Below are 24,587 nucleotides of genomic sequence, written 5' to 3' on the forward strand. Positions count from 1 at the left end.
TGGAGTGGAGGTGAAGAAGGCTTCACTGAGAAGGGGATCTGTGTAAAAAGCAAGTGAGGGGTATCTGGAGCCTCATGAGTATCTGGAAGAACATTCCAGGCAGAAGACACAGCAGGCAAAAATGTCTGGAGGCGGGATTGTGCCTGGCGTTCCAGAAACACTGAGGAGTGAAGTGAATAAGCAATGGGATGGGGCCAGCGCGGGGACGGGGCTTGGGGGCTGTCACTTTGTGAGGTGAGAAGCCACTGGACACTGATAAACTGGGGAGGGGTATGGTGCTTATGCTCCATGAGGGTCACTCTGCCTGCTGAGAGGAGGACAGGCTGTGAGGAGGAAAGGCGGCCAGAGCAGGGAGGACTAATTAGGGAGCTTCTGCAATAATTTAGGTGGGAGATAACAGAACAGAGTGTGAAAAGTGGTGAAATCAGGGCTTTTGAAGAATTTGCTGGTGCACCAGATATGGGATGTGAGAGAAAGAGGGTAGTCAAGGGGCATCAGTAGCATCTCAGGATCGGCCCCATTGGGCTGCAGGAAACAGCAGCTCCGGAAGCTCAGTGGCTCCCAACGGCAGCCATGTGTTTCCCACGCAGAACACCCGTGGTGTGTCGCCAGGCTGGTGGAGTAGCCTCTGCCTGAACGTGGCTACTCATGGTGCCAGCAGAGGCAGAGATTGGGGCTCCCCGTTTCTTGAAGCTTCCACCCGGAATGACACACTGCACCTCTGTTTATACTTCATTGCTCAGAGCAAGTCCTGCCATGTCTGAGCTCCACAGCACTGGGATATAGAGTCCTTGGGAGGGCACCAAGTACCTGTGAACAAAATCCAGTCTTCCACAGGTGGCACCAAGGTTTTGGCCTGAGCAGCTCAAACCACGGAGACTCGGGATGGAGCGGAAGCTCGTTTGGGGACGATCAGGCATCCAGGTGGAGACATCAAGGAGGCAGTTGGGGAAGAACCAGCCAGGGGAGAGTCTGGGCTGGAGAAATGGATTTCAGAGTCATCAGCAGGTGGCAGGATTGGAAAGCTGGGGGTGGAACATAGTGGGAGAAGAGAAGTCTGGGAACTGAGTCTCTGGGCATTTCAGTACCTACTTTGTTATGTTTCATGTTTGCTCAGCTCTTGCATCAGATATTTGCTTTGGCTGATAACAGAAATAAGGGTATGCTTTACACTTTGATATATTTCCTCTACTGGAAATAGAACTTGGAAAAGTTCTAAGATTGCTTCATCCTTTGAGCTACCATGCCTGGGCCGTGTAAAAAAGTTCATCTCCAGACGTTCGATACACAGCTGCTCTGAGACGTCCCTGTGTCTGTGCTGCAGTTGGTGTCACCCCTCTGTCTGCATTGTAGTCGTGGAGGACCCTAGTGGGCAGCTGTGTCTCTGGTCCTCTCCATGGGGCCACCTCTACTGATGCTGTGAGAGCCTCCAGCCTCCAATCACGGTGCCCAGTGGCATCTGTTTTCTCAGACAGTTCTGTAATTTATCTTTCCAGGGGTTATGAAGGTGCTATCTGCTTCATGGTAATCTTATGATGTTTAGCACCATTGGATTTTATTGGGGGCACTTTTAGTTTTATTTTGGTCTAAAACTATGTTAAGTCTTTGCCACCTGACAATTAAATTCCATTGAGGTTTGAGCATTGTAGTCTCACTGAGCTCCTAAAGATCTTTTCAGATGCCACAAATTGAGGGCTCAGTTTCTATGATTCAAATAGCTATAGTTATGCACCTCTGTTCATGTAACAATAAAACCCACCCACTCACAAGATTACTTTGTGCCAAGCTGATATATTTTAGTTTATTGTTGTTGTTGTTGTTTTTTTTTTCAGACCATGCAGTTTTTCTGAACATTTGTCTTGGTTTCAGAGCTTTTTCTTTCATGGTAAATATAGTTATCTAGTTTTAACACTTCTGTTTTTTTTGGCTTCTTAAGGCTGTCGGTATCATTTCCTAATTGTCTTTATTATAGTTTCTTTGTTTTTGGTACATGATGTATCAGTTATCTATTACCGCGTAACAAACTGTCCCAAACTTAGTGGTTCTGGTCAAAGTGTAAAGTACACGCTTGCTCATGATCCTACAATTTGGGCAGTGTGGGGAGGGCAAGTCTCTGTTCCACATGGTCTTGGCTGGTGCAGCTCTTTTGGGGCTGAAGGATCCAAGTGGTGTCACTCATGTGTCTGATGCCTCTGCTGGGACAGTGGGGACAGTGGGCGGCTGACCTGTGTTTTCCTTCATTGTCTGGCATCTTCCAGTGACTCTCACCAGGCAACCTCCAGTGACTCTCACCAGGCAACCTCTCCCTCCAGTGGGGAAGTTGAACATCTTTACGTGGCAACTGGCTTCCAAGGGAGCAAGAGCAGAAGCTGCCAGGCATATTAAGGCTGGGCCCAGAATTGCATAGCATCCCTTTGCCACATCCCATCCTATTTACGGGGAGAGGAATTTGACTCTTAATGGTGGGAAGAGTACATGCAACTGCAGGATGGGAGGGGTAGCTAGAGACCACCTTGACTGACGTGGCTTCTTTAGGTGGAAAGAAATATGCTTCAAGGAAGGGTAGTCTCAGTGAAGAGGGCTGCGTCCACCCTTGAAAGGCAGGAGAACACAGACGAAGGTCAGAAGGGCCTCAACGTCCCCTGTTCCCCCCCACCACCACCATCTTTTTCTTGGCTCGGTTAGAGCTCTGTCCAAGAAGTCATTTAGGTTTTGGTGCCTGGAGTAACTTGTGATGCAGAAAAGGGGGATCTCCGAGTATTCTGGACTTCATTTCAGCTTAAAATTTTACGTTTTGGATAATCGACAAAGGGAGAGAAACACAAAGGGCAAAGGGTCTTTGGAAATCAGTTCCTGTTTTCAAACATGGTCCTCCAGGTCTCTGAGCTGAGACTCCTCTCAGGAGCACAGATCCAGACCTGCCTGATCGCCCGGCACTAGATTTTTCTGCCAGTTACCCTTTGCTCTCACCTAACCATTCATCCCCCTGGGCTTCCTTGTCCTTCCGATCCACGTGGCTTCCTCAGACTGCCTGGCTCCCTCCTTCCCCTGCCTATCCTCCTGTCTGTTCTGGAAGTTGCTTGCCCCGTGTCTCACTTTACATCAGGGGCCTCTCTGCTAAGGACATGCTTTGGGGTCCCCTCTCCCCTCACTCACTCCTCACGGTAGAGGAATTACTTGTCTGATGGGTGAGTTTGGGAGACAGAAGGCCTTCTCGGTTGTCTTAAACTATCCTGAAGGGTTCTCCTCCCCCTGGAGCAATGGTGGGCCTGGCTCTCTGTGCACTGGGCACTGTGCCTGCATCTTTGGGGAGACACGGCTTTTCCAATGGGTTTATCAGTACAACTCCAGCACTGTCATTTCAGCCTGACGCAGCTGTCACGCCTCACTGTCCTGGACTGCCCCTGCTCTTGCATCCATCAGCAAGAGTTGACAGATGCATCTCGGCCCTGAACTGGTCCAGGGCTGCATCCCCAGCCTGGCCCAGCACCTCCCAGGTAGTGGGCACTAGATAGATTTGGTGAGTTGCATGGAAAGGAATTGATGTATAAATATTTAGGTAGCACGTCAACATTTTTGAAAGATTAGTTGTGAACCCCAAAGTATGATTCTGGCCTCTGTACAAGTCTGCTGAGAATGAAGGGAAAGTTATAGACAGAAAATGGGAAAAAAGATGGTAAGCTTGGCATCCGAGGGGCTGTGGAGAGTGTCCTGAAGGGAGGAGAGCAGGGCCTGGGCTGGATGTGGAAGCAGGAAAGAAGAAAAGAGCTGGAGGTAGTACATCCTCACCCCCTCTCCACCCGCCCTGCACACACACAGATCAAGTCTTTGAGGTGTAAGGAAAGAAAGATTTAGATGAAGTCTTTGAAAAGAGATACATGGAATTTAATCAGATGCTAATAAAGGTTTTTGGCAGCAAAGGGGAGCTGAGATTTTGGGACTGTTGGGATAGACATACAACTCCTTGGACCTTTGGAGACCTGGCATGCTAGAAAGTGCGGCAAGTCAAAACCAGACCCCCAGGTCCTGCTTCATGGCCGGAGGGCCGGGGTCTCGGCACCTTCACTGGGTCTCAGCGTCTCCTGAGCCGGCAGCACTGCCCGCCTGTGTTTCCTGGTGCTCGTTTTTCAGCTCCAAACGATCCAACTCAAGTCTTTCTGCCTGGAGGCCTGCAGATTTCCATCGCAGCCTCTCATCAGTTTTCTGTTCTCCAAGTGGTCAGCACCTGCTTCCCACAAACGTTTTCCTAGGTGAACCTGACTGTGTGGTGTGTGATAGGAGAGTCATTTCTGTGCTGCCCACCTCCCCAGCTGCTCGGGGGCTCCGACCAGTCACGCCCTCTCCCTGCAGTGGGATTTTGCCCACAATAGGTACACAGCGGCGCCCATCCACCCGAAGACCCCACCCAGCAATCACGTATGTGCTACCTGGACTGCCGAGCTTAGCTTTCAACTGTGAAACTTTGCCATATGAGGACCAAAAAAAAAAAAAAAAAAATCATGGGTTAACGTGATCATTTCTCCAAAGTACAAAATCGCGAGCCAGCTGTGTGTCAGCCCTGGTGGGGGGGGCTGCGGCATCGAGGGCACCTGCCAGGCAGGGGTGGACGCCTGTCCTGTCCTTCGTGCTCAAGAGTTCAGCCCAGGGTGAGAGACGGGCAGCCACCAAGGTCAGCTCTGTACCGGGGGTAGACAGTGCTCAGAAATCCCTTCCACTTGCTCTTCTAACACCTTTCAGAGGACGCTGCCCCGATTACCTGGTGTCATCATCACGTGTGTCTCCTTCCGTCTAGGGGATATGCGACTAAGCATGTTGTGGAAGGTCTGGACCCACGGACCCTGTACAGGTTTCGACTGAAGGTCACCAGCCCCTCCGGAGAGCATGAGTACAGCCCGGTGGTCTCGGTATCTACGACCAGTGAGTATGCAGAACTCGAAACTCATTTATCTAAAGGTGACAAGCAATGTGAAGGTGAAGGTATTCTGTTTTCTGCTTGGCCTTACTGGAAGCAGAACCCATTCCATTTTTAAACACCGTGATAACATTGTTCACTGGCTGGGCCTGGCCGTCGCATAAGGGAAGTCTAATTATGCTTGAACAAATGCAAGAGCTGTTTTTTTGTGCCAGTGCTTCCCTGGGAGGGCACGTTCAGAAAAAAAGGATGGAGTCACCTTTCTCAGGAAATGGGCCAGAGGGGTGCCGGCCGAGCAAGCGTTCCCACGTGGAGAAACAGGCTGCCCCCCGGGCGACCTCAGGTGGGAGGTCCACTCAGCGTTTCGTCCCTTTTGGACAGCTTCAGTGTGTCCGTCAAGACTTGACACAGAAGTCTGATCCCTGGGAACCTGTGGGTGAGGAACAGTGAAAAGCGCTGCTTCTGTCCACAGGACGTGGGGAGGGGGCCCACACAGAGGTGGGGGACAGAGGCCGCATCCTTTGCCCAGGGCAGATCTAAGGGTGCAAATATGTTCTGGGATCAGTATTTTCTTTCTTTTTTTTAAAAGATTTTTTGTTTTTAATTAATTTAATTTTGGCTGTGTTGGGTCTTCGTTGCTGCGCACGGGCTTTCTCTAGTTGCAGCGAGCGGGGGCTACTCTTCCTCGTGGTGCACAGGCTTCTCGTCGCGGTGGCTTCTCTTATTGCGGAGCACGGGCTCTAGGCGCGCAGGCTTCAGTAGTTGCAGCACATGGGCTCAGTAGTTGTGGCTCGCGGGCTCTGGAGTGCAGGCTCAGTTGTAGCACATGGGCTCAGTAGCTGTGGCTTGCGGGCTCTAGGGTGCAGGCTCAGTAGTTGTGGTGCACGGGCTTAGTTGCTCAGTGGCATGTGGGATCTTCCTGGACCAGGGCTCGAACGCATGTCCCCTGCATTGGCAGGCAGATTCTTAACCACTGTGCCACCAGGGAAGTCCCTGTGATTGGTATTTTAAAACATTTTGAAGGTGTGTGTGTATGAAGTGCCATCTTTGAACTAGAATATTGTGAAGATTAAAATGGTCAGAAGTGTTTTTCACTTCTGAAAATACCTACCCACTGAAAATACAGACAAATCTTTTTTTTTTTTAAAAAGAAGATGTTGGGGGTAGGAGTTTATTAATTAATTAATTAATTTTTGCTGTGTTGGGTCTTCGTTTCTGTGCGAGGGCTTTCTCTAGTTGTGGCAAGCGGAGGCCACTCTTCATCGCGGTACGTGGGCCTCTCACTATCGCGGCCTCTCTTGTTGTGGAGCACAAGCTCCAGGCACGCAGGCTCAGTAGTTGTGGCTCACGGGCCTAGTTGCTCCGCGGCATGTGGGATCTTCCCAGACCAGGGCTCGAACCCGTGTCCCCTGCATTGGCAGGCAGATTCTCAACCACTGTGCCACCAGGGAAGCCCCCAGACAAATCTTTTTTTGATTGCACAAAAGGAGTTAAACATTATTTAAAATTTTTGTGAGTTAAACATTATTTTAAAATTTCAGTCAATGTAGCATTTGGCTTGTATACATATATATATATATTTTTTTTTTTTCTGTGACTTTCAGTTGTGTCCTTTAAGCATTTACTGATGGACATTTTTGTGCAGATGAAAGGTAATTCAGATTTTGAGTTGGTTCATAACACCTTCCGTTGCAAACAAGGCATTAGGGGATTGGATCTCAGTTTAGCGAACTGAGAATTTAGTTAAAGCTGAGGGTGGGGATGCCATATACACCCCCCAAACAGTGCTCAGCTAGCCGTGGAGAAACAGAGTTTCAGAGGAGACTTTTGACGTGAAATGGTCGATTCCAGAGATGCAGGTCAGGAAAGAGGGCTTGGCCCTGAATCTGGTGAGGGTGAAAGCATTGCTTTTCTATGGGAGATATTGAGCTCCTGGAGTTTTTAGGGACAAGAAAAGAAGGCAGAGCAGCAGACCGTGCCTTACTTCTCTGTGTGTTGAGGGAAGGCACAGAGAAGGGAGGAGAGGCGGCTGGAGAAAAGCGGGCAAAGGGAGCCCAGCGTGTGGGAGGAGACTCTGGAGGGCAGCTCCCCCAGGCCGCCTTTGGGCTCCCTCCCGTCCCCCCACCCCCAGCCAGTGCTGCACTCCTCTGGCTCTGCCCCGGCGTTCTGGGGTGCCCTCCCTCCCCACTGCTGGGCCTACCACGCCCACCCCGGGGCAGAGCTCGGTTCCAGGCCCTTCCTTGTGTGGCTTCCCCTTGTTTGCTCCACACTCTGCTCCTCCCGGCACAGAGCTCGGTCTCACCACCTCTAGAAACGCCCCTTGCCCCTTATTTTACGTATTCGTTCATCTTCTTTGTCTTCCACCTACCGTATGTGCTCCTGAGGGGCCCGGGTGATGGGTCAGTCATGTCTCGTTATAGAAGATCCTTAAGGAACGGTTGGATGGATGGCAAACGAAAAGCCCCCCGTCATCAAAAAATCTAGAAACAATAAATGCTGGAGAGGGTGTGGAGAAAAGGGAACACTCCTGCACTGTTGGTGGGAATGTAAATTGATACAGCCATTAAGGAGAACAGTATGGAGGTTCCTTAAAAAACTAAAAATAGAACTACCATACGACCCAGCAATCCCACTACTGGGCATATACCCTGAGAAGACCATGATTCAAAAAGAGTCATGTACCAAAATGTTCATTGCAGCTCTATTTACAATAGCCACGAGATGGAAACAACCTAAGTGTCCATCCTCGGATGAATGGATAAAGAAGATGTGGCTCATATATACAATGGAATATTACTCAGCCATAAAAAGAAACGAAATTGAGCTATTTGTAGTGAGGCGGATGGACCTAGAGTCTGTCATACAGAGTGAAGTAAGTCAGAAAGAGAAAAACAAATACCGTACGCTAACATATATATATGGAATTTAAGAAGAAAAAATGTCATGAAGAACCTAGGGGTAAGATGGGAATAAAGACACAGACCTACTAGAGAATGGACTTGAGGATATGGGGAGGGGGAAGCGTAAGCTTTGACAAAGTGAGAGTGGCATGGACATATATACACTACCAAACGTAAAATAGATAGCAAGTGGGAAGCAGCCGCATAGCACAGGGAGATCAGCTCAGTGCTTTGTGACCACCTAGAGGGGTGGGATAGGGAGGGTGGGAGGGAGGGAGACGCAAGAGGGAAGACATATAGGAACATATGTATATGTATAACTGATTCACTTTGTTATAAAGCAGAAACTAACACACCATTGTAAAGCAATCATACTCCAATAAAGATGTAAAAAAAAAAAAACAGCCCCCGTCAGTATTGAGGGGGGTAGGAGGCCTGATTGGCTCAGCTTGCCTTCCTGTCTCTTGGGAGATGGATCTGGTTCCCACTGGCTGGGGAGAGGCCCCCTGAACCTGCCGGGTGAGGGTGAACTGGGCGTAGAGCCAGTTGCGGTAGGCGGCCCCTAGGATCCTTAATACCACATCAAAGCCAGGGCAGGGGCTCCTGGGCCTTTGGCCAGAGGTTACATGGAGTCAGGGCACCATCTGGAGCTCTTCTAGGAAGGCAGAGACCGTCATAGCTCTCGGTCTGTCAGCTGACAAGGGTGGTGCCTGCAGGCCAGGTGTGCCTTCTCCTTGCTCAGCTGGCTTCTGAGAGGCAGCCGCAGAAAATTGGTCCAATGGTCCAAGGCCTTTGTCACTGCAGTGGCTTCCATGGCTCATCAGACAAGACCTCCTGCAGGGACGAGGGTGGGCTGGAGAGGAGGCTCCTGGCGATGCCCTGGGAGCCGAGTGTCAGGTCACAGCACACGTGCCTGCAGCCAGGATGCGCTCTCAACCTCAGGACACACTCCTGGGTGGGAAGGACCCGGTAACCCTTCCTTCTGGCTGGCTGCTCCTTCCTTAGGCTGTTGCTCTTATAATATCCAAAGCAGACTCTCTTAAGGAGGCAGATCATGCTAAACAAAGAATTAAAAATGTGCACATTATATAAAACAAGTGAAAATGCTTCTGTGGGTTGATAATTTGCATTCGGTTAGAAAGTGCTTTAATGAATCACAAAAGCAGGTACTTTGAGTAAAGGATGCTCAGCCTTTTTTTCCCCACCCCCAGGTAAAGTACATGAGACTCTTGTTCAAGTGAGGCAACGTGCAATTTTAATCAGTTGGGCCCTTAAAAAGAAAGGAAAACAGCTGCTGCTTGTTAATTGGCAAATATTTTTTGCCAATGAGCTCATCATTTATTCACTGTTTTTAATAGAGACTTAAATTCCACCAAGAAAGGTGTTATCACCACATTTTAATATCTATCGGGACATCTGCAGCTAAGTGACCCTCTTGCAGAGCATGAGCAGTGGTTTCCCAGAGACCTCTCTGTCCCCCTCCTCCTCCTAGCCAGGCGTCCCCTCCTGTGGTCCTGCTCGATGACGGGCGTCCTCACCACGGGCGTCCTCACCACGGGCAGCATCAGTTCAATATTTGTAATCATTGTGACACCCTGGTAAACATTAGAAAAACAAACCCACAAAGGCAAAGCCTGCCTTTTTCATATTCCATTGCACTTATTGATAGCAGTCCCTTGGGCCAGGCCCACCGTGTCTTGAAGGATTCGGGGGCGGAGGACTGGAACGTTCTGCTCACCCTGGAATGTCCTCTCTGTTCTTCATGACTCCCGCCTAAAGTGGGAGTAGAAAGAACTGCTCTGCCCTGCAGACAAGAGCCTCTGCGCTCTTCTGTTCTCTGTCAAATTCCTGTAACCTGGGAGGCTCTGTCGTGCCTCGGTTGATCCCTCTCTGGGCTGGCGGTCATCCTCAGCACCTCGTTGCCTTCCTGGCAGGGGGCTGAGAGGGTTAATGAGTTAATGCTGAGAAAGACCTTTCATGCCCCAATGATAGTTATTGCTTCCTTTTGCTGGAACTCAGCAAGCAGGGGCTGATGAGCCATTATGTTGTTTTCCCTCTCTTCCGTGAGACGTCCCTTTGATCTCAGAATAAGTTGGGAGAGCGCTGATGACCTCTCGCAGAAACTGGAATAGGCAATACATTTATTGAAATTATATCATAATACCAAGATACCCTGGTCTCTGCTATGCACGGTCCTCAAGCTTCTAAGCACGAAATGAACTTATTCTGTTTTCTGATATTTGCACGATGCAGAGCTCCCTGGGTAGGATGGGAAGTGCCCGTACCGGGAGAGCCATGCTGGGCAGGTAAGAGGGATGATGAGGTGGTCAGGGTGTAATGTGCTGGGTGCTGCGTGTGCTTTTAGAGCTTTCCCTCAAATCCCAAGAAGTTAGCACTTTTCCGAAGCTTTCTAAGCTTTAGGCCTCCCCTTGCACTTGGCACTTTGCGGGGGCTGAGGGCTCATGTGTGTGTATTTAAGATGTCTGCTTGTATACAAAATTTAGTAAGAGTGGAAGCATAGAATGGATTGGTCAGCTACCTCGACATCTATTAAGCCCCAAACGAAGGAGTGTGGCCTTTCGGAAGACCTCCCTTTGAGCTCTGATGTTGCCCCCTCCTATCTGGGTGACCTTGGACAACTCACTCAGCCTTTCTGGCCCTGTTTTGTGGTCTGAAGGAGATTAAAAGCATCATGTGAAGTTCTAGAGACAGCTTAGTTAATTGGATCTAGTTAGGATACCATACTTTAAAATTCAGTAGAAATAGGATGAACTTCCTATGTTCTTCTAGATGATTCTGTGCAAATCACTTATTTTGGTGTTTTTATTTTATTTTTTAAAATGGTTTTATTTATTTATTTAGTTTTTGTGGTATGTGGGCCTCTCAGTGCTGTGGCCTTTCCCGTTGAGGAGCACAGGCTCCGGACGTGCAGGCTCAGTGGCCATGGCTCACGGGCCCAGCTGCTCCGCGGCATGTGGGATCTTCCCAGACCGGGGCACGAACCCGTGTCCCCTGCCTCGGCAGACGGACTCTCAACCACTGCACCACCAGGGAAGCCCCTATTTTGGTGTTTTTAGTGGCAATTGATGTTTGAGAGTCACAGAAGTAGGTGCCGTTTGGTGGGATAATGGAGACTTTCCCACCACACCATCCTTCTCCTCCTTTCTGGGTAGCGAGAGGGAAGAGGAACTTTCCATGGGTTTCATTTGCCCGCTAAAGTATGGGTCATGTTAAGTCCGTATGACTCTAGTGCAGGGGTTCTCAGCGTCTGCACGGTTGGTGACTGGGGCTGCCCCGTGTCTGTAGGATGTTTAGAGGTATCCCTGGCCTCCAGCCACTGGATGCCAGTGGTACCAATCCTTAAGTTGTGACGACCGAAAATGTCACTAGACTTTACCAAATGTCCTCCAGGGGGCAAAACCCTGCCTCCTCCCATAGCCCCTCGTGAAACACATGACCTCCCTCAGAAGGCCAGGGACTGCCGTGGGCCTTGTCCTCTGGTGGGTTATCAGGATACATGTCTTCGAGGCTTTTGGTCTAAAACTATGTGTGGAATGATGAAAAGGGAGTATAACGTAGCTCAGACATCTTGAGGAGATTGGCAAGCCCAAGCAGACAGAATTGTTCTTTCAAAACAATTTTAACTTGGCTTGAATTTATTTTGACCAGAACAGAAGAAAAGGGTATCAGCGAAAGGTCACTCCGACAGGGATCCCTTCATTCTTTTGCCCCACTGTTTCCCGGTTTGTACTTTGTCCAGCGAAAAATCCTCCAAGGAAACCAGGAGAAAATTGGCTCCTGTGCCTGGGAACTGGCGTCCCAGAGTTTTTCCACCATGAAGAGCAGGACTGGGAATTTTACTTCCCCTCTGGCTGAGATGGCCAGGGACCTTTGCAGGCCAGACTGAAAGAGGGAGGTTAAGGGGTGGGGGGAGCCCCAGGGGGTAGTCTGGGGTGCGGTGGGAGGACAGGGTGGAGGGGATGTTTTCTTTCAGGGCTGAGAATAGTAACAGCTGAAAGTGGGCCCTGCAGTGTGAAGGGCAAGAGAGGGACATGTGTGTCTCCTTCTCTCTGGGGCTCCCGGTGTCAAGACTAGGCCTGTAAGCTATACATGAACATTTGCTGGGGGGCACGGGTTTGATCCCTGGTCAGGGAATTAAGATCTCACATGGTGCGGCCAAAAAACCCCACCACCCACAAAAAATGAAACGCATTTGTTGAATAAATGAATGAGCCCTTTTGAGATGGCTGAAGCCAGGGGTTATCAGCTCAATGCCTGTGAAGGCCGGTAGTGTGCTCAGTGTGGGAGGGGACTGGACACCAGGCGGTAGAGAAAGGTGGGCTGCCCGGGACCAGGGCAGCTGCCGCTCTGTTAGTATCACCTTGACAACAGATACTTATGACGTACAGGTGCTAGTCTAGCCCTTGACTTGTATTATTTCATTTAAACTTAATCCTAATCATCCAAAAAGTCAGAACGTCCTGGAAGGTGAACCAAATGAAGCCATGAAATAAACATCCTGTTGGACGGGCTTCTTTCACTTGGTCCTGAGCTCACACACTGCTCATTTTTGGACTTGTGCCCCGTTCTCTTCCATGAGGAGTTAATGCACGAAGAGCTGACCCTCTTCCCACTGTTCCTTTACTGTTGCTCAGAATCCCTCGCCTGCTCTTCCCCACTTGGCAGGCTCGCTCCCACAATCGGGCTTTCTCACCGTGTTCTACCTCTCTGGGTATGAGCCCTTCTGCCTCCACAGGCTCACAGGAGGCAAGGCCAACGTGAATGTTATGTTCCTGGGAAGGACTGAAATCGTGCATTTCCAATGTTAAAGCAATCTGTCTTTTTTCGTTTGTTGCTTGCATAGTTTAGTGACTCCTTGGCAAACAAAACCAGCACATCGTGACAATGGTGGAGCTTTCCCTTGCTCGTAAGAGACATTTATTATGTCTTCTGAAATCTGAAAGGATTATTTTCAAATATCAAAATAACATCCACACAGCGGTACTTTTATAACTTGAAAATGTCCCAAGCCTTTAGGACAATCTAAATGTTCTTCTCTTAATATGTGAAAACAAGGTCTATTTTCAGTAAAAGGAGGAGTGGAGTATGTCATGTAAGAGATACTCAGCGGAATTGCCAAGTGCCTTCTTGAAGGTGAACATGAACTTCCACTCAAGGCCACAGGAGGAATAGAGCTGGAAGGAACCTTCCTTCATTATATTTTGGATGACTGCTTTCCATCTACTTTCTTCAGGAGAACCCATAAGTAGTGAACACTTGCATAGAGCTGTCAACGTGAACGATGAAGATTTGCTGCTTCGAATACTACAAGGAGGGTGAGAGAGCTCTGCCTTTTAAAAACTTAAATTTTTTTTTTTTTTTTTTTTTTTTTTTTTGCTGTATGAGGGCCTGTCACTGTTGTGGCCTCTCCCGTTGCGGAGCACAGGCTCTGGACGCACAGGCTCAGCGGCCATGGCTCACGGGCCCAGCCGCTCTGCGGCATGTGGGATCTTCCTGGACCGGGGCATGAACCCGTGTCCCCTGCATCGGCAGGCGGAGTCTCAACCACTGCGCCACCAGGAAGCCCTTAAATTTTTTTTTTTAATGCCCAGTAAGCGTTTAGAAATGCGTTCATGCAGCTTAACTTTATTTTCCTAAAATTTCCCACGGCTTTGAAACTGGCTCCAAAATTGATCTCAGGTGACTGGTGTGAGTGCAGCATGGCTCATAAAGATGACCGTAGACAGCCCCATATAAATGGTATATTTTGTCATTATTTAATGAACATTGAAAACAGATATGACAAGTCTGGGTGTCATATTCTTCCCAGAAATAACTTATGACTTTTGCTTATATGCCGTAGCATTTAGGCAAATTTTGCCCCTAAATGCCTGCGTCTAATTCCTGATGAAATTAAGGAATCACTAAATCAGCTGTTTCTAACTCAAAAGGCTGATAAAACCCTAGAGGGAAAATATTGAATACAGTTGCCGCCAATGAGGTACTTGAAGCTGTCTCCCAAATGAAAAGAGGACAACGTTATCTAGATCGTTTTTGAATTGATAGTGTTGAGTGCCTTGGAAGACAAGTCATGTGTGAATTGAGGCTCTGTAAGTTGGAGAAGGTTCCCGAAAAACGCCACAGCTTCTAAGCTGCTATTGAAGAGCTGAGCTTTCTTCTTTGAGCAGCAGCGCTTTTTGCCCAGTGGGTGTGGTGGGGACCAGGCTCGTGTTGGGTGGAGCTGAGAGCCTGCAGTGAAGCCACTGTGTCCCCCGCTAGTTTAGAGGGGCCGTGCTCTTCATAGAGGATTTTAGCAGATTACGTAATGGTTCTGAATGGAAGGAAATGCCTATTTTAAGTGAAATTACAGCAATTTCCTCTTCTTGTGCATTTGAATCCCTTAAAACATTAGGCAGGGCAGTCTAAGACAACAAAAACTTAATAGCGCAGAAGGAACTGGAATTTTCAGGAAAATGAACCATTTTAACCACCTGTGCCCTGAAAGAGAAGTCAGCTGTGAATCCACAGGGAGCCGTGTGGGCACGTTCATCTCTTTTTTTCCCTCTCTGTTTCCCCCAAGCAGCGTGAAGGTTGATGTTCCCAATAAGTTTGGCTTTACCGCTCTGATGGTCGCTGCCCAGAGGGGATACACCAGGTATGGCGCTTCCCTCTGCATCCCTTAGGGAGGGGTTGAGCCCCTCGCTCCTCCCAAAGGCTCCTCTCAGGACAGGGACGGGAGGGGAAGGGCCGTGGGGGGTTGGGGGGAACCCAGCTTCAGTTGTCTTTCCCAAACTGAGCCATGTAGGGGCTGAACAGAAGCTCAGCTGCTTTTATCATAAAGTTGCACAACATGCAGGAGAGGGTATACAAATGTATAATCACGTGATAAGGAAGAGAGGTAGCCATTTTAATTACATTTTGCAAGGTATTTTATATGTCCTGGGAAAACTGGGTATTGGAATGTGAATTTCTTTAAAAAAAAGAAAGGGGAGGGATATTCATTCTAGAAAACAAATTTCCCTGATAGGTTGCTCAGATATAATTTCCACTGACACAATCTATTTTCTCTACTCCTCACGGAGATACACATCAATACTAAGAGCTTATTTTTTTCCAACATATTTATATTTTAACTACTAAAATGCCATTTTTAAAGAAATAGAAATGGATTTTCATTAGATTCTACCATTTGAAAATGTATTTCCAATGGGCATTAAAGTGAGAGTGAGTTAGTTTCATAGTCTAATTTGTTTCATGTGGTATGGTTTTTTGTTTTCAATGACTAATTCATGTAAAGGGTAAAAACCTGTTTTTTTTTGTTTTGTTTTTTGTTTTGGTGTGGAGAGGCAGTTTCTTGGTTTAGTAATGCCCTGCCTTTAAAGCCAGCTGCCTCTGAAGATGGAGAAGAGAGAGTTGCCAGGACAGGTCTTAAATATAGAGTCGTTCATTTGTACTGGGTTATCGTGGGTTCCTACTCATCTAAGCTGCTTATCCAGCGACTCTGAAATTTGTCTTGTTTAGGCTTGTGAACATCCTCGTTTCTAACGGCACAGATGTGAATCTGCAGAATGGAAGTGGCAAGGACAGGTAGGTATGGAACGTGCCCTAAACTGTTCCCATACTTGTGTTACTAGGCTTGGGTTTTTGATTTACCCAAATATTTTCTTGTTTCTTTTGACAGTACTGAGAGGTGATAGGTCTCAAAGGAACAGTGGCAACTCAGAAACTGGCTTATTCACTCATCCACTTATTCTTCCATTCAACAGGGTATTTTGGGGGATATCCATTATAATGCGTCTGCCTTCCCTAGCCTGAGCGCAGCAGACACTAAGCGCCCTGTAAGTGATAGTTATTGAAGCAGTTGTGTGCTGGGCATTTGGTTGTAAGTGCCTGTGGCACTTTGTACCTCCCCAAGGGCTCGCATTGCATTTCGCCTGACTCTGTTAACCAGAAGTCTTCGGTGTTTCCAAGGAAGCAAAAGGCATTCACAAAGATACAACCCAGTTACTTCCCTGAGGTGAAAGGGCTGAGTGCCTCGCAGGAGAAGTTTGTGGAAAGAACATGATACTTGGAAACTTGTTCTTACAATGATGAGAGAATGTTTTAGAAAGACATAAAAATAATCACTAATCTAGTAATTAAGTTTAATTAATTAATTCAAATCAACCAATATTTATTGAATGACTACCACATGCCAGGCTCTGTGCTTGGCACTTGGGTAGAACAGTGAATAAAATGCAAAGCCTTTGCTCAAGGAGCTTATAGTCACGTGATGCATGCTGATCAAAGGTTTATGCACTGCAAACTAGTATGTAAGGAGTACCTACAAAACACTGATCAAATATGGTAGGCCACAAAGAGAACATCAATTTCTAAAATCAGAAAGCCTACCTACCACACTCTCTGGACATAGTGCAGCAATAGATTTTAGTAACATTGAAAAAATCACTTATAAGTTTAAACAGTCGTTTTTCAAATAACTCTTAGGTATTTTTGGAACTAAGCCATCAATTCAAGAAGTTTGAAAAAATGTTAGTGCCATTTTAAAAAGGAAAAAGAAAAACTTGAGAGGTATGAAAGAGAAGAATTTTTAAAAAGTAGAAATTGATTATAAAATAAAGATTGTTGAGAAATGTAAGAGCTACCTCTTAAACAAAAGCTACACAATAAAATGGAACAATTTTGTAAATCTCAGAGGAAAGAAAAAATTAGAAATCTGAAAGGATTCTTAACAGTATAGAGCAAATTTAAGCATGAAAAGAACGTGGTACACTTGCATCTAAAATAGATTTGATCAAATCATTGAAATGGGTACTTTTTTAGAGAAAATTTAAACCATCAAAATCAACTCAACAAGTAGAACATCCAAAATAGCCAATATCCATACAAGAAATTAGAAAATTTATTAAATGATCACCTCCAGAATAGGTTCTGTGGTTTTTCTGTTCTACCAATGAGCTTGTTCAGATTTTCTAGGTACTGATAATAACCTTGAACTTTTCCACAGCAGAGAGGAAACTGGAAAGCTACAGAGGATAGCCTTATTGATAAAATCTGATAGAAAGAAAGCTATTTGTATGTCTTTATGTGAAGACATTTATGTATCTCTTCCATCCTAGCTAAGGGATCATGCAGGAGGGTAAGGATGTCTAGATTAGGAAATTTCTTAATACTTCCCATCAGTAGACTGAAGGTGAAAGCCTGTGTGTGTGTAACTGGTCCTCTGTCTCTTTTTTTATTTAAAAATTTTTTTCTTATAGCAATGACTTTTGAGGAGACGGGATCAATTATCTTAGAGGATACCCTATGTTCTTGATCTGCTCAGTTGTCTCCTAGGTGTGAAGGAGGCATTTAACTTGTTCATTATTTCCAATAAAGTTAAAATTAGGTTTAAAGGCTTGATTGGATTCAAGTTAACATTCTTAGCAAGAGCACTTTAGAGCTGGTGTTGTGACTTCAGTTTGCCTCTGTCAGGCCTGTGATGCAGGTTGCCCCACAGTTGGTGATTCCAGTTCTGATCCTTTGGTGAGGGTGTAACAGCTAAATCTTTCCTCTGTAAAGATATAGCTTCCCATTGCAATTAGAAAATAATCTATGGGTTAGAAATTCAGCACAGTGTGAATATCCTGTTCTCCATTAAACTTTCATCCAAAAATTTTAGCATCTACTGTGATCCTTGCCTGAATCAATTATTTAATTGGGACTTGCCAAAAAGTGATTTTCTAATTCCATGATTCCTCCTATATTTATTAGCTGTGTAGTCTTCTGTTAACAAGAGCTTTCCCTCATCAACTGGGGATGGACTACATTGTATTCTATAAAGACAACATAAATGTTTATTTAAGTACCAATATTTAGAGTAAGGAATTGGTTTAATAGTTATCTCTATTAGTGTCCAATGAGATTTTTTTCTTTTTCTTTTTTGAATATCATCATGGACTGGTAGATGTTTTTAAATCCAACATTTTACTCTATTACAGTGATTATTCATTTTTTGGAGGTATAATTCATGTACCATAAAATTCATTCTGCTACAATGTACAATTCAGTGTTTAAAAATGTATGAACAAAGTTGTGTAACCACCATCACTGTATAAATCCAGAGGATTTTCATCAACACAGAAAGAAGCCCTATATTCATTAGCAGTCACTTACCATCTCCTCCTTCCAGCTTCAGCAACCACTAACCTGCTAGTTCTGTCTCTATGGATTTGTCTGTTCTGGACATTTCATATAAATGAAATCATACTATGTGGCCTTTTGTGTCTGGCTTTTATTTAGCGCAATGTTTTCAGGTTCATCTACATTGTAGCATATATCAGTACTTCATTTCCTTCTTACGGCCAAATTATATTCCATTGTATGGATATACCACAATGTGTCTATTCATCAGCTGATAGACACATACATTTTATGTGAATAATTTTCATGGCTTTTCCACCCAAATTAGGATTTCTCTCTTAGGTTTAAGCCAGGGAGGGTAAATGTAGACCTGAGTGTGGAGACCCCACTTATAGCCAAATGCTTCTTCTGCTGTGTGTTGCAGTCTAATGCTTGCATGCTACGCAGGACACCTAGATGTTGTGAAATACCTCCGAAGACATGGTGCTTCTTGGGACACTAGAGACCTAGGAGGCTGTACAGCTCTGCACTGGGCTGCAGATGGAGGCCACTGCAATGTGATTGAGTGGATGATAAAGGACGGCTGTGAGGTACGGATTGTCCTTGTTAACTACACACGTAGAGTTAAGAACCTAAATGCCGTTCCATAGGGGTTTAGGACAAGCAGGGCCTCATGTGGATGTCTTTTGATTAGTTGAACCTAGAAAGGCTGGAGAAAGTTCTCTGACTTATGAGCAAGAAAGTTCCTGAAGCCTTGGGAAAAAAAAAAGATCATTATAGAATTGTTATGATAGTGAGGCTTCAAATTGTCATGGAGGTTCATCTCGTGTGGGGGAAAAAGAAACAGTGCTGAATCCAGAGCTGAACCTGATGCTGCTTCTACTTTGTTTATTCCTTTGTTCATTCCCTACGCCAACAAAGCTTGATGGTGCCTCTACAACACACCAGATACTGTCATAGGTGCTGGACGCACCAAGATGTTCAGAACTCTTACAGCCATAATGCTGCTTATTGATTTTAGAATTAGATTATGTTTATTCTTGGTTTACTTTAAAGATTAGTCATTAAAAAAAAACTTCCAAAGAGCAAACATCAAGAATAGAGCATTCCAGCTCTCATGTCTTTCTTTGCTTTGATGCAGGCATGTTGGTTTGCTTCTGGTTTCATGTCATCAGAAAGCGCAAATTCTACTTGGCAAATAGACGTAGAGTTGTTTGGACTTCTAAAGATATTTGAAGATGGGCAAATAGAATTAGCTCCATTAGGGTAACTGCTGCTAACTTTGAAAACTTTAGTTCAAGACTTCAAAGAAGTTAAATAAAAATTTCAGGGCATAGAAATAAGGAATGATGAACAAAATTCTCTCCTAATTGTGATTGCCAGATGGTGTAGACTACTGAGAAATTAAACTGATGACCTGGAAAATAAACTCGAATGGAGAAGAGTTATATCTCCTGGAAGATGTCTGTAGATTTTTCCTAGTTTGTCTCTGAAGTGTGATGGAGCAAAAGCAAGGCTTAAGTTGTGGGATCTCACTGGTTCCTGCTGCTGCTTTGAGTGGCCTGAGAAGAGGGCCCCTTGAAGGAAGAACCTCAATCAAGATAAATCCCTGGGCTTCCCTGGTGGCGCAGTGGTTGAGAGTCCGCCTGCCGATGCAGGGGACACGGGTTCGTGCCCCGGTCCGGGAAGATCCCACATGCCGCGGAGCGGCTGGGCCCGTGAGCCATGGCCGCTGAGCCTGCGCGTCCGGAGCCTGTGCTCCGCAGCGGGAGAGGCCACAGCAGTGAGAGGCCCGCGTACCGCAAAAAAAAAAAAAAAAAAAAAAAAAAAAGATAAATCCCTTTTATTACATTTCTCGTTTTGTTTTAGACACACGCACAAAAGGTCAGAAGGATCAGCCTTCGCGCCTTGGTGGTCTGGGCCCACACCTGCCTTGGGTGGTGGTGACAGCCACATTCCTCTTGTTTGGTTTATGATGAATTCTGCTCATGCTTTGGACCCAGTAAAAGTCTGTAGCTGAAAATGAAGTTTGACCTTTGCTGAAGAAAGGGCATGTCTCTGCCATCAACATTTAATACTGGAATTTTGGAAGTGTAGGCTCTCTGGGCTTTAGTTATGGACACACTCATTTGGGGTGAATTCCATCTTTTTCTGTAGCACTGGAACTCCATAAATGTGTCCACAAAAGATTTCTGTGTGGCTGGCAGGTGGCTGGTAGATGATGTCAACACGAGTCCCTCTCTGCTCTTGGCAGGTGGTTGATCTGATGCTTTGGAAGACAGTGGGTTGGATCTGGGAGCAAAGTGGGGCATTGTCACCCTCTTCTCAAATCGAATGATCTATACTGAGAGCGAGTTATTTGCATGGGGAGCCATTTCTACATTTAATGAGCCATGTGACCTCAGGGAAGGTATTCGACTTCTCTGAGATTTGGTTTAAACATTTGTAAACCAGGAATAAAAATGGCTACCCCTGTTTAACCCTCAGGACCAAAAGAGAAAATGTGTGTGGAAGTGCCTTGAAAATGCATAAAGTACCTTGTGGTACGAGGTGGTTATTTTATTATTATTTAAATATAATGGAGCTTGCTGCCCAAAGGTTATTTGTTATTTGCAAGAGGAAGAGCTGCACATCTTAACGGTGTTACAGTGGCTAATCTCATACACACAAATCACCTGCAAGGTCCTAAGGCCCTACTGGCAGTTCCTTGTTTGTTATTCAGGTCTGATGCTTCATACTAAGGCTGCAGATAGCTCTGAGTAATTCTTCTGTAAGTAATTCTTCTGAATTAGACCTGTGTGTGCATCCATGCATCCGTCTGTGCACACGTGTATATGTCTACTTCAGTACCACTCTTCATGGATGGATGAGGTTTCTGTTGGGATCGGAGGAGGCAGTATCTACATTTTATTATTCTAGACTATGTCTTAAAAAGCATGAAATTGAAGGATCTTAATGTCAGGCAGATGATTAGAAATGGCCCATCTTACTACCAGGCAAACTACATTTTGGACAAGGCGTTAGGTTGGCTAACTTTTCAGACTGGATTTCATGAAAGAGATCTGGTTGCTTTGTATTTACTCCAGCTGTAGTTCTCCTGCTTAAAATTAATACCTATTGGTAAGTATCAGGGTGGGTGTTTATATTACTGTCTTGTTCCAGAAGGGATTTAAAGCCGCTTACAAAGACACTTAAAAGTAAGCAGCAGGGCTTCCCTGGTGGCGCAGTGGTTGAGAGTCCGCCTGCCGATGCAGGGGACACGGGTTCGTGCCCCGGTCCGGGAGGATCCCACATGCCGCGGGGCGGCTGGGCCTGTGAGCCATGGCCGCTGAGCCTGTGCGTCCAGAGCCTGTGCTCCACAACAGGAGAGGCCACAGCAGTGAGAGGCCCACGTACAGCAAAAAAAAAAAAAAAAAAAAAAAAAGTAAGCGGCAGACACTCTAATTTAAAAACCAGACGAGGAAAGTTAGGCACGAGGAAATAAGGCAGGGCTCACATGGGGCCAAGGAGAAGGTGATTATATTTCATTTTCCTGTCCCATCTTTTTTCCATTTGAACAAAATGTAAATGAAGATGCCAGTGGGTGGGGAGGGGCCTCCTGGGGCCTCTCAGCACCCTCTAAAGTGGTCCAAACACAGCTGCTCACTGTGTAAATGTGAATGAAATCAGCACAGTCCAATCAACTCTCACCAGGTCTAGAAGGACTGCTATCTAAATCGGGGGAATTTGGGCAAGTAGACATTTCTTTATAAGTTTCTGATGAGTGATTTTCAGGAAAAGAAAGTGGGCTAAGAGCCACTCTCCCTGTGGCTCTCCAGGTGGACGCCACGGACGCTGGCTCGGGGTGGACCCCGCTCATGAGAGTCTCTGCGGTCTCAGGGAACCAGAAGGTCGCCTCTCTGCTGATCGACGCAGGCGCGGATGTGAACGTGAAAGACAAAGACGGGAAGACCCCTCTCATGGTATGCCTTGCTACACACAGCAGCCTGGCTTGACAGGTGGAATTAAGGTCAGAGCTGCCCCTGTAACAGATATTCTTGCGAGGGCAGCCACATAAGAGCACTGGGTTTTGGTCGCGTGTGTATTCCCTATGGGCCTGTGAATTAAGATATGGCAATGTCACCACAGCATTTTTTTGGTGGGGGGAGTCACTCTAGTATTTTTGTTGTCTTTTGACAACTTTCTTGAAGGATTACCAACCCCGGTCCCTGGGGCCATTTTAGGATTAAAAACAAAGAAGTGCTGTTCTCTGTCCTGGTTTGGCCTAGGATTTGTCAGGTCATCCTACATGGAGGAAAGCAGATTTCCTTTCCTTTTTCCTTGCAGCTGCCGTCGCGGTGCAGTGAGGTCCACGCACCCATCCTGCAAAGCCACAGCGGCCCCAGACAGCTCTGACTCTTGAGCACGCTGCTGGGGGGTGTCCTGGACCTGTCCCACCAGGCACCCCCTTCCGCTCACCCCCACTGTTTGTTTCCTAGGTGGCCGTGCTGAATAACCATGAAGAATTAGTCCAGTTACTTCTTGACAAAGGGGCAGACACAAGTGTGAAAAATGAGGTATGTAACTCCATCTCCATCTAAGGATTTTTCCTGGCGAGGAGGAGAGAACATAGATACAAAAGAATTTTTCTCGTTTTCTCTTTCAGTTTGGCAAAGGTGTCCTAGAAATGGCCAGAGTTTTTGACAGAAAGGTTGGGATGCTCTTTCTGCCCTTTGAGGCTCATTTTGCAGCACTTTAAAAAAAAAAACCACAAAAAAAACCCAAACCTTGGATTACATGCACCTGTTTTTGTTTATCTAGAATGTAGTCTCCTTATTAGAAGAAATGAAAAAAAAGCAAATGCCGAAGAAGTCATCCATTCGCTGACCGGGGCACCTCTTACCTCCCTCCGAAAGCCAAGTGAAACGAAGCAAAACGGGACTTGAACTAGAGAGACGAAATTCTGCATCTTTGAGGGTTGTACATTTGATTAATTATTTAGTGAAGAGTCACAGTACTTTTGTAACATACGACTGTTCTCACTTTGAAATACATCTTTTTACCTAAGTACGCGTGGTGGTGGTGTCGTCATCGGGCGTCTGCAGAACAGGGATCTTTTCTTGTGCTTGGGCCTTTTGGAGTTAGACGTGAAGCAAAATATTTATGTCCCGGAGCTGCACAAACATACACGGGTCTCCCACTTCCCGCTCCTGCCCTCCAAGCTGTCCTCCGGGCCACTCCAGGACCCGGTGGAAATTCCTTCTCCCATGTGTTTTTAATTATGTCCTTCCTTCCCGACCTAAGGCCTTCCAGGCCGTGTGGTCAGGCTGGTGCTCCCTCCTGAGAGACGCTCCTCCTGAAAGCCCAGGAGGCCACGTGAAGAGTTTTCCGCTCAGCCGTTGGCCTCACATCAAAGCACAAGATACATATTTCAAGACTCCGATTCTGCTCCGTTAGAGCAGTCCTTTTAGAGCAGACCTGTCTGAGGATGTGTTTGCATACACTCAGGCCCTGATAACGAAAGAGCCGGTCTGCTGGCCTGTTGACAACTTTGCCAAAGAGGAGTGTATTATTACATCGAGTCCTCAGAGCAGAAGGGGTTCTGATGCTCATCACTCAGTTCTAAGACAAGGAGGACTGAACAGGTCTGCTGGTTGGACGCTCAGACACAAATGTGTTGGAGCTTTAATTTGGCAGACACACTTAAACACCAGCAAAAGGGGGTGCGAGCCGACCGCGTGCATTTTGCGTCTCCAGAGACAAGCTGGTTAGCTTGACCCCAGGAGAAGACCAGCTACAGCGGTCTGCACGGGACTGGAATTTTCTCTGCAGGGAAAGAGCAATTAAAAGGTTCTTAAAGCGCCAGAGCTCTGGGGGAAGGGCATAGAGAAGAAACACACAATCAGTTTTTTGATGTTTTGATGCAATTCCCAGCTTTATTCCATACAGCTTATAGACTGTCCACCTTAGGAACTGGATCTGTGGATCATATGCAGTCCTCTCCTTAGATATTTCACTAGCGTTTTACCTTTTGTACAAATGCTTATTACTTTAGATTTGTTGGAATAGATTTTAAAAATCTCTCTAGGGCTTCCCTGGTGGCGCAGTGGTTGAGAGTCCGCCTGCCGATGCAGGGGACACGGGTTCATGCCCCGGTCTGGGAAGGTCCCACATGCCGCGGAGCGGCTGGGCCCGTGAGCCATGGCCGCTGAGCCTGCGCGTCTGGAGCCTGTGCTCCGCAATGGGAGAGGCCACAACGGTGAGAGGCCCGTGTACCGCCAAAAAAAAAAAAAAAAAACACTCTCTAAAAATCAGAGCATCGTCACAACGTTCCAAGGCTCCTTTTCCCCCACCATGATCAATGTTGTCATTTACCTCAACTTCATTCCTTGGTCTGTTGTATATAATATTCATGACCTATGGGAAGAGGGCACACCCCTTCTTGTGGAGGTCAACCTTGGCCATATAATGGGGCTGACTTTGTGGTCAACGAAATGTGAGTGGAAGTGGCTCCTGTCCCTCCGAGAGGAAGCGTTAAGAATCCCCAGGTCCTTCTTGCCTCTGCCACAAGACCAGCCGTGATTTGGATGGTGGCTGCTCCGTCAGCCCAGGGTCCTGAGACAAGAGCCAGAGCTCACCCAGAATGGACATGACATGTGAGTGAGAAACGGCCC

General features: G+C 46.6%; 1 protein-coding gene across 1 annotated transcript; it reads left to right on the forward strand.

The window, feature by feature from the left end:
* Positions 1-3,436: 3,436 nt before the first annotated feature.
* On the forward strand, positions 3,437-22,980 carry FANK1 (fibronectin type III and ankyrin repeat domains 1; the record flags this gene model as incomplete). The annotated part of the gene is made up of 10 exons (XM_079712241.1): positions 3,437-3,497; positions 4,738-4,917; positions 13,067-13,148; positions 14,396-14,467; positions 15,334-15,399; positions 18,359-18,524; positions 21,753-21,896; positions 22,413-22,490; positions 22,580-22,624; positions 22,735-22,980. The coding sequence occupies 10 exons, from the start codon at positions 3,437-3,439 to the stop codon at positions 22,798-22,800; spliced, it is 960 nt and encodes a 319-aa protein (XP_079568367.1). The 3' UTR covers positions 22,801-22,980.
* Positions 22,981-24,587: the final 1,607 nt, after the last annotated feature.

This window comes from Hyperoodon ampullatus, assembly GCF_949752795.1.
Source record: "Hyperoodon ampullatus genome assembly, chromosome: 1".
NCBI lineage: Eukaryota > Metazoa > Chordata > Mammalia > Artiodactyla > Ziphiidae > Hyperoodon > Hyperoodon ampullatus.